The 10,030-nt window shown below is 37.3% G+C and overlaps 1 protein-coding gene across 2 annotated transcripts in view; it reads left to right on the forward strand.

The window, feature by feature from the left end:
* The window catches only part of LOC308189518 (vasoactive intestinal polypeptide receptor 1-like), a 39,333-nt gene that overhangs the window by 18,319 nt on the left and 10,984 nt on the right, over positions 1–10,030 (forward strand). The window contains exons 6-12 of one of the 2 annotated variants that reach the window (XM_080579601.1): positions 937–1,069; positions 1,502–1,655; positions 3,634–3,694; positions 6,777–6,846; positions 7,699–7,790; positions 8,236–8,365; positions 9,597–9,638. In XM_080579601.1, coding sequence (XP_080435727.1) covers positions 937–1,069; positions 1,502–1,655; positions 3,634–3,694; positions 6,777–6,846; positions 7,699–7,790; positions 8,236–8,365; positions 9,597–9,638 — 682 coding nt within the window. The remainder of the gene's footprint in view (positions 1–936; positions 1,070–1,501; positions 1,656–3,633; positions 3,695–6,776; positions 6,847–7,698; positions 7,791–8,235; positions 8,366–9,596; positions 9,639–10,030) is intronic. The other variant, XM_080579602.1, reaches the window with a different exon arrangement.

Here is a 10,030-nt window from a genome sequence, read left to right on the forward strand (position 1 = left end):
CCCTGCAGACACTAAAACAATAAAGCTGACTGGACAGTCTGTCTTATTCTCTATAATTGTACCATACAGTAGAAATGCTTCAAGCTGTTATTGCTATTAACATAAGATAACTGTTCCTCCAGTACATAGCAGGACATACTCTGCAGAAACTGAGTATGTCTCATGCCCTGAACCTGTAGTCATTCCAAATTGTTCATTCCCTCTGTGAAAGACATAATAAGGAGCAATGGAAAGAGGTTTAAAGAAATTAAATGTCATGCTTGATACTGTTGGATATTAGGAAATGGATCCTGGTTTAGACTGGCCCCAATGAACCCGGACATGAATGTTAAGCCTCCTTTCCAGGCAGGAGTGCAGACCACAGAAGCAACTTCCTAGGTGGTGTAAACTGACAGTCTCAAAGGTCATATCTCCTATAGAAGTACCCAGGACCAGGAGTCTGATATGTCCAAACCTTGAAGGAGATTCCTTCATCTCAAGGTCAAACCGTGGACAGGACAATCTAGGGAAATGCAGCCAGGGGTAAGGCAGCTGCTTCTCTGGTAGTGATCCCACAACAGGCAGCTGACACCTATTCAATCCTCTCTGTTCTCCTCCAGCCAGAAAGGGGTTGGAGAGCCTGTTGCAGTCTTGTTTAACAAAAAAAAATGTTATTTAGGATAATTAAAAGACATTATTGCAGTATAGCCCAAGAGTCCCAGAGTTATTCTCTGCTCCTGGCATCTCCTTTAAATGTGTGGCAATTCAAGGACAATTAAGCTAGCACTTTTAGTAGAGCAAACAGATAACCACTGCTGTGATCCTGTTTGCCTAGCTGCCTCTCAGGTGACAGATTATTTGCATTGGAAGGTGTCTGAAGTCACCCTGCATTCCTGTCTGAGGTCAGATGAGAAATTTCTCTTGAAAAACCATTTTCCTTTTCTTTTTCTATGTCAGAAAATTCCACTGTACACGGAATTACATCCATATGCACCTGTTTGTCTCCTTTATCCTGAGAGCAATTGCTGTTTTCACCAAAGATGCTGTTTTGTTTGCAGATGAAACTATGGACCACTGCCTAATGTCAACGGTACTAAACTTCCCCACTGTCTTTCATTGAGTTAATACTTAATTCATGACCTGAAGAGAACATGTAGATTTCTTAATCCAATTTCTCTTTGGTTTGCAAGAATTGAAATCTTAAAGCAATCAATACCGCACAAACAAAAAGACCAAGTGCTATGGGTTACATTACATCCAGATTTGGTATATAAGGTACAGCCTTGTTGACCCTAATGGAGCTGTTTCAATTTCTACCACAAATTCTATAAGAGGGGCCCAATGTTTTCTTTTCAAAAAACAGAAAGTTAACTGAAATGATGGAATCCCAAACCTGCTGAAACCTTGTATTAATTTCCTCATTTTTGTCTGGCAAAATTGATTATTTCCTTATACTTGTAGAGAATCCAAACCCAATGGAGAGTAGACCTAATAAGTTTTTTTTATTCCTCTGCATTTCCAGGTTGCTTGTAAAGCTGCTGTAGCATTCTTCCAGTTCAGTATTTTAGCCAATTTCTTCTGGCTTCTTATAGAAGGGATATACCTGCAAACACTGCTTTTGCTGACCTTTGTTTCAGACAAGCAATATGTATGGTGGTTCATATTTGCTGGCTGGGGTTAGTACTCTTTTCCACTTTGTGTTGTTTAGTATTTCCATTTACTTTTAGAACTAAACAAAATATTCTGAGATTTCCTTTGATAATTTCCTTTGATGAAAGGTGCCTTTTCATGCAGTAGTACTACATCAAAACCATACCATTATTCTGCCTTTCTTCTTATCTTGGTAGATTTTTCACCATTTAAAACTTTGAAGGAGAGGGTAGAACAGAATATTAGAAGCACTTGGATGTGCCTACTCGAAAGACAGCAGCACTCCTGTTTATGACTGGAATTAATTTCATGCAACTACAGTCATTTAAAAGTTAATCATCTAATCTAAACTATCTCTCCAGGTTTTTCCTGCAGCAGTAGAATGAGGTAGTCATGCTGTGGTAATGATTAATCCAGTCTTCAAACAGATGACTAATGTGCCTGGATAATATCCTGAAAACATCTTGTCTTCCTCCACTGACTAAAGAAATTTGAGTGACTAACTTTAAGTTGACATTTTGCTTTTGATAGGCAGAAATAGATATCTGAGATCGCATGAGTTCGGGTCTAGGAATCAAAAATTCTATTTATTTATTTTTCCAAAGACATTCTCTGTCTTTAAGGAATCTTTTGAGTTTATACAACAATTAAAAATATCTCCCATTATCAGAATATGTGCATGTAATGCATAAAATTTCTTTCACTGCAGAGAATTGTTTATTTTGACTCTCAAATATTCTTGTATTTCACCTTGGCTATTCTAAAATTGAGGTGCTTGAATTGAGTGGTTACATAACACTTTTGGATTAGAAGTAAAATCCAAATTCTTTTAAAGTAGATAGCAATTTTGCCTTCATGTTCAGATTCTTAAACTTTATTTATGTAACTAAAATTTTTAAAATCTGAATTTTATAAAGATGATGCCAATTTGGAGATATTTCAATTATGATTGCCAGAAAATAAACACGTAGGTCTTGATTGATCACAGCTAACTTGAGGTAACAAAAGAAACACCTCAACTGATATTGTAGTAATACTCAGGTAATATGGATATATTTTTTTCCCTTCATTAATTAAAAAGTCAGCTTAAACTGAATATTATCGCTTTGTAAAAGCTTTGAGCAAAAGTTAGGAATGACAACTTCTGAACCTTTTCTACAGATTCTATATGATACTTAAATAGACATTATCTATATTTCATTTGTTTTATCAGTGTGAATGTCACCTTGTTTTGATTAGAGTCTCTTTTGTGGCAGGTTTGAAAGGCACCTAGTCTTTGGAAATCCACTGATGGAAAGCAAAAGAAATTGCTAGTTTAAAGACCTGTTACAAAGTAAATAAATAAATCAAATAAATAAATAAATAATAATTATTATGAAAAAATTTAAATAGTTATTCACTAACAAATGCAGAAGGATAAGCAATGGCAAAGACTGAAAAGAAATCATGAATCTTAGCTAATCTTAGCTAATAATCTATTAGCACATTTTTTCATGGAATGCTTACCAGTTGACTGTTTTACAAGGATTGGTAGAGGCTTGTCAGGAAAAGATAAAAAAAAAGAAAAATAAAGAAAAAAGAAAGAAAGAAAGAAACAAACAAACAAAAAAACACATAAATTCTTCCAGCTAGTGTACAAAGTATTGTGTTCTGACCATTATTCACAAGACAAAATAGCTCTAGCTCGATAAACGATTCTTTCAGCTGCACATCTGCTCGTAATTTATATCCAAACCTACAAGTAATCCTAGCTGTTATTTTTGAAAACATAGTTTCACAGCATCCCCTATTTTTTTTCATTTTTGTTTCATTTTCCTATTCTTTTTTTTTTTCCCTCTGCACTGAGAGTTAAGTTCTTCCATAAAGTCATTTCAAGATTGTCTGTCCCATTGTCTGAAATTTAATGTGCATCCAATCTGCTGTACTGTGAAACTTCTTGCAATAAAGTTTCCATGGGACATGGCATTAAACAAATTATATTGTTTTCTACGTTGATCTGTCCAGGAGCTCCCACTGCTGTGATGTTTACTTGGGTCCTCACAAGAATACATCAACAAAATACTGGGTAAGTCAGAGCTTGGGTAAGGAAGCCAAGGTCAACCTATTTTATATTATATTTTGGTTTATTAACAGGGAAAAAAATAGAAATTAAAAACAGATAAACAAAAATATTGTTCCAAAGTCACGCCTCCAATCATAAAACTTCATAAAAAAGTGAGAAAATAATTTTCAGTCTTCTGATTTTGATGCGCATATACTGAGTACTAAAATTTGGAAATGCCATAGTAAGAATTAAAATTTCATTAGTTTTCTAATCCTCAATTCTTGAAATAATTTGTTTAAGAAAACCAATACTTCTGTTTAAAAACAGCCATTTATATCTAGCTCTAATCTTTTCAAACCTGTACCTTGAAAACAAAGACATTATTATGTCTTGCTAGGTAGTTTCATGTGTTATTTTCATCCCTTTCTTTGAATCTTTATATACATATATAATTTTATTATTCTTTATCTTTTAGTATGAGAGTCAGTTATAAAGCAGAAGATTGTTTACTAAGGGTTGCCCTGAAAGCCTTCAGGTCATTTCACATGGATGATAAGTTTGAAAAGATGTTATTTTATACCTACCTCCTCAGGACCCGCTTAAATAGTGTAGAAACAATAAGTATTATAGTCCACCACTTTGGTACATCCTATTTTCCTCTTTTTGTATTACTGCAGTATATCTGTAGTAGACGTTCTCTACTGTAGTGTTTCATAAGTGAAAGTAGTCTACCTTTCCAATGCATGTACTTTTTTTTTTTGTAGCCAGAAAAGGTGCAAGGAGGATTTCATTTCTTCTCCTTTCCTGCTGCTCCCCTTCCAACGAATTGTAGAACACTTTCGGGTGGAAGGGACCTTCAGGATTATCTAATTCCAAACCCCGTGCCATGGGTAGGGACACCTCCCACCAGACTAGGTTGACCAAAGCCCCATCCAGCTTGGCTTTGAACACGTTCAGGAATGGGGCATCTGTGGCTTTTCTAGGCAACTTGTGCCAGTGCCTCACCTCCCTCTAAGTAAAAAAATTCTTCCTTATATCTAATATACCCTCTTTTAGTTTAAAGCTGTTACTGCTTACTCAGTCACTACACTTCCTGACAGAATCCCTCTCCAGCTTTCCTATAGGCCCCCTTTAGGTACTGGAAGGCTAGTATAAGGCCTCCCGAAGCCTTTTCTTCTCCAGGCTGAACAACCCCAACTCCCTCAGCCTGTCTCCGTAGCAGAGATGCTCCAGCGTCTGAGTATCCTCGTGACCTCTTCTGGACTTGCTCTAACAGGTCCCTGTCCTTGTGTTGGGAGCCCCAGAGCTGAGTGCAGGGCTCCAGGTAGGGTCTCATGGGAGCAGAGCAGAGGGGGACAATCTGCTCCCTCACCCTGCTGGCCATGCTGCTTTTGCTGCAGCTCAGGATATGGTTGGCTTTCTGCAAGCGCACGTTGCCAGCTCATGTTGATCTTCCCATTCATCAACACCCCCATGTCCTTCTCATCAGGGCTGCTCTCAATCCATTCTCTGCCCAGCCTGTATTTGTGCTCAGGATTGCCCTGGCCTGTGTCCTTGACCTTGTGCTTGACCTTGTTGAACCTCATGAGGTTTGCACAGGCCCACCTCTCAAGCCTGTCCAGGTCCCTCTAGATGGCATCCCTTCCCTCCAACGTGTTGAACACACCATAAAGCTTGGTGTCATCATCAAACTTGCTGAGGGTGCACTTGATCCCAATGTCCATGTAACCTACAAAGATGTTAAACAACGCTGATCCCAGTAGCAACCCCAGAGGAACACCATTCATTACTAATATCCGCTAGGGCACTGGGCTGTTGACTACAACTCTTTGAGTACGACCATCCAGCCAATTCCTTACCCACCGAGTAGTCCATCTGTCAAATCCAGGTCTCGCCAATTTAGAGACATGGATATCAGTCAGGAAATAAAAGTGATATATAAAAGTACTTTTCTGCAAGCAGGATATTCATTAAAAAATATATAGTCTCAGGTGAAATTTATAAATAATTTAGGCTGAAAAATAAAAACCCCAGCCCAGATGCCAGAATGGCCAGAGTATTGGGTTTATTTCTTGAATCTATAACAGAAGAAACTGGCACAAGATACTCCAGTTATAAAGAAAGCTCAGGGAAAGATGGATGAATGAGAGTTCTGACAAGTTCTCACAGAGTTAAAGAGGGGGCTGAAGGCTGAAGAGTGTCTGAACTTTGGATGCTCTTCCAGCAAAGGGTCTACCCACTCAGTTTACTTGTCTGATATATATTTTTGGTGCCTACTTTAAGGTAAGGTGAATCATACCCTGTTGCACTGATCACCTTTGCAAAGGAACTGTAGTGGAATAGCTCCAATGAAGACATTTAAAGAGTCACATGTATCTCATTGCAGATTGCTACATTTGTTTGCTCCTTTGATATTAGATATATAAGCAAACCATAGTATCAGAACCACTCTTTTTTTGCCTAATATCTAAGAGGGAAACCCATGTCCTTCAGATGCAGCTGGTCTGAACTCATGTTGCAAAGGAATACCTTACACTCAGACATGCAGCCAAGTGTTTTGTGTGACAAAACTGGAAGAGAAAATAAACGAAGGAGAATGAGAAAACCTAGCATGTATGGAACTTGACTGAAAGGAGGAAAAAGGGAATGTTATTCATGCTAATTACATTAACAGCCTCCAAACAAAGACCAAAAGCCTGTTCTGCTCGCTGCCTTCAGGATACCTTCGCTAGAGGTCTAGATTTTTTGTCTGCTTCTCTTATGACACCAAAATCCTTATATTCCTGGAGGTATAGCAGTTTAGTGGCTAATCTGTACTCTGTAAAACTCTGTTTTTCAACAGGAGAGTGGGAAAGAAGCCTGAAAATATAAATGTGTATTTCTTGACTTCACTTTAGTTCTGCAGCCCTTGGCTCTTACTGAATAGAATTCCTTTAAATTGGGCTGTACAGAATTTATGGGGGAGGTATTGGGGACGAAGTAGTAGCAGAGGCCTTTGAATAGCCCTTTAGAAATGTCAGTCACGTCCCTATTCAGTGACAAACAAAGTTTGGAAAAGCTCACATGGTATAGATAATATTTCTGTTTTTGTTTGCTGTTTCAGATGTTGGGATGACGATGAAAATGGAGTAGTGTTATGGATCATCAAAGGCCCCATTCTGCTAACTGTATTAGTATGATTTGCATATTTTTTCTTGAGCATCTTTTGAAATCTGACAGATATGTTAGTGTTTTCTTTCAGTAAGGTGCAAAAAAAAAGCACAATAGCACATGCTATGTTTGATTTCTTTTGAATTTCAAATAATTGAAAGTTATTGTACAGTATGTAACTTTTTTTTTTTTTTTTTTCCCAAAATCTCTTAATCACAGTCTAAAGGGTAAATCATATATTTTCAAGAGTCAGGCTAGGACGTTATAGAATCACTTTTCCACAGACAATCCGTATACCATGTTCTTATCTGTGTCTCTGTAATCCATTCCTGAAGAAAGGCAAACCATACTGGCAAGAACTCCTAGATAATATGAAGCTGGCTTAATTCAAGAAATACGTCTAGGTCATTTTGTCTGGTATATTTTTACAATGAGTTGCTAGGATGTAAACTTAAGACAAAAATTCTCTTATGCACAGATTCATTCTATCTAAATTCAGAAAGCAAAGAATATGTCATTTATGACTGTTAGAATCCCAGTTATTAATGATGAATGGAACTGGATGGACTATTTAAACCACAGAAGATCATCTGTGTGTTGACAGTGAATACAATGAGTTAATATCAGACATATAATGACATTCAGATATGTAGGACTAAATTCACTCAGCAAAACTCTGAGCATATCTTTACACATAATAATATATTGGTGGGAAAAAATGAATATTTCTAATGTTACTCATTTGATCTGAGAGCAAATCTCCACTGGTTTATATCAGTGCAATTCTAATTATGGGAGATTCTTAGTTCATTTGTATCAACTGAAGATACTTCCTGATTTGTAATAAATTTACAGATTCTGTCTTGTCTTTTCAGATTAACTTCATTATATTTATTAATGTGATCAGAATTCTAGTTCACAAATTGAAATCTCAAGACGGAGGAGGGAGCCATTCAAGCCACTTTGTGTAAGTATTGCAGGGTCTTTTGAAGTTGACCAGTTTTAGTTGTTCTAAGAAATTGTTTTACAGACAGGACCACAAAATGTTCCACTTGTTACTATACATAGAGAGATGTCCCCAGCAGAAATAACAAAGTAAACTGGTCTTTGTATCCCACACTTTTGTGTGATTGAGATTGGTCTCAGGAGGTAATTTGATGCCTCAACCCTTGCATACATAGCAGGGAGAAGACCCTTAAAGGTCAGTCTGGAAAATTTGCATGCTGATTCATCTTTGCTGACCAGATGTTGACAGTGAGACTGGCAGAAAGTAATCTTTCCACAACTTCATTGGATGTAGTTGCCTCCATTCTGGACTTCTCCTCCATAGTAAAAGTTGTTCCAACATATAATGGTCATCACTAATTCTATATTTCTAACAGTGCCTTGTTCTTTAATTCTTGGTTTTCCAGGAGACTTGCTAAATCCACATTACTCTTGATCCCACTCTTTGGAGTGCACTATATTGTATTTGCATTTTTCCCAGAAAGCACTGGTCTGGAAGCTCGCCTTTACATTGAGCTAGGCTTGGGATCCTTTCAGGTAAGCTGAACAAAAAGTTTGAGTCCTAAGAGGTTTGGGCTGAAACACCCCACTCTTGGGAGTTTTACATTTTTGTTTAGTTATTACAACAGGTGTTAATAATGTGTCTAAATTCAACGCACACATTCTATTTTACTCCTGCACAAGCTCTTTCTGTTGTTTGTTCCACTATCTTATTATTTAAAATCCAATGCTAGTCTTGCGTTCTGACTCAGACTTTATATTAAAAATCACAAAAAAGCACATCTACATTTTTTGAATAACAATGACTGAGTGCCATGAAGATCAGTCTATGGATTAAGAAGAACTGATTGAAACTTAATTCCACATGTAATAAAGGTGATGATAAGAGAATTGAAAAAATAATGATAATATATAGCAACCTGTTCTGCCCTTATGCTTCAGCAGTAGTAAATCCATCATCTTAATACTTCTTTGCTTCTTTTATTTGCTATAACACTGTTCAGAATGATATCGTGGCTTTTGAGGGCCAGGGACTGGCAAACATCTGAGGTTTTTTTCTTCCTCTTTCATCTGTACCCCACCATCTTTTGGCCTAAGCCAAATCTGTGCCATGGACCATGTTAACATTTTAACAAGGTGGAGAAGCAAGGGCCAGTGTTCAGGGCTGTGCTTTGTTCAGTTTATAAATGAAGATGTAGTGTATCACTGTCTAGTGATACACACACTGCCTGTGTTAGCGCAGTCTGTGAAAAGGTTTGGGTGTGGGCTGACTAACATTTACCCAAAAAATGTCTGACTGCAGGTCTGGGTGAATATGAACCCAAGACCATTCCCAATAGGTTCTTTGGACATAGACATCCTCTTGTGAGTGAAAGAAGATAATTTAGAAGAAAACATGCAAACCAAGAACAGGTCCTCACCAACTTTATTCACTAGTGAAAATATAGCCTTGAACAAAATGAAGGTCCCTACTACCTTATTTGAGGAAAAATTTGTTTGTAGGATACAGTGAACAGTGATTTAGTCCTTAGTGCCTCCATACAAAGACAGTGATGTATATAAAGTGCCACCAGTCCACTGAGACATCGATTCCAAATTTGAAAACCCATTAAATAGTTCCACATCACCTAAATCCCAATGGAACAATGGAAAAAATATTTTTGCTGTCTTACCTGAAGTTTGAATAAAAGATGATTTTTTTTTCCCTGTTTCTATGCTTCAAATCCTGATGGCTGATTTTTTCCCCTCTCTATTCTCCCTGTCCTAGGGTTTTGTTGTTGCACTTCTATATTGTTTCTCAAATGCAGAGGTGAGTAGCAAGTATATAAGATTATCAAACATTTGAAACTCATGGGCCTCTCTTGTTTTTCATTTTTCCTCTTTCCAGAACTGATCTGTGCTTTGATCTATTCCTGAACACATGAAATACCCCTATTTCTTTTTCCCTTGGTACCTTTGTTGACTTTATTTGTATTCATATAATTCTGACAGGACACAGATTAAGCTTTGAAGCAGTGACCCTTTACAAATGGTTGGTGACTTTTCTGTCAGGGGACATTTTTTCTGCTTTATGTCTGATAGCTATCATGATGATGTCTCAGTGGAAAGCTTGCAACATTGTACTTTCTTTAGGTTTGTTTTCTCCTGGTGTGTTTTCCCTTTCCCTTTCCCTTTCCCTTTCCCTTTCCCTTTCCCTTTCCC

The sequence above is a fragment of the Anser brachyrhynchus genome (assembly GCF_964034855.1).
Source record: "Anser brachyrhynchus genome assembly, chromosome: 2".
NCBI classification, from domain to species: Eukaryota; Metazoa; Chordata; class Aves; order Anseriformes; family Anatidae; genus Anser; species Anser brachyrhynchus.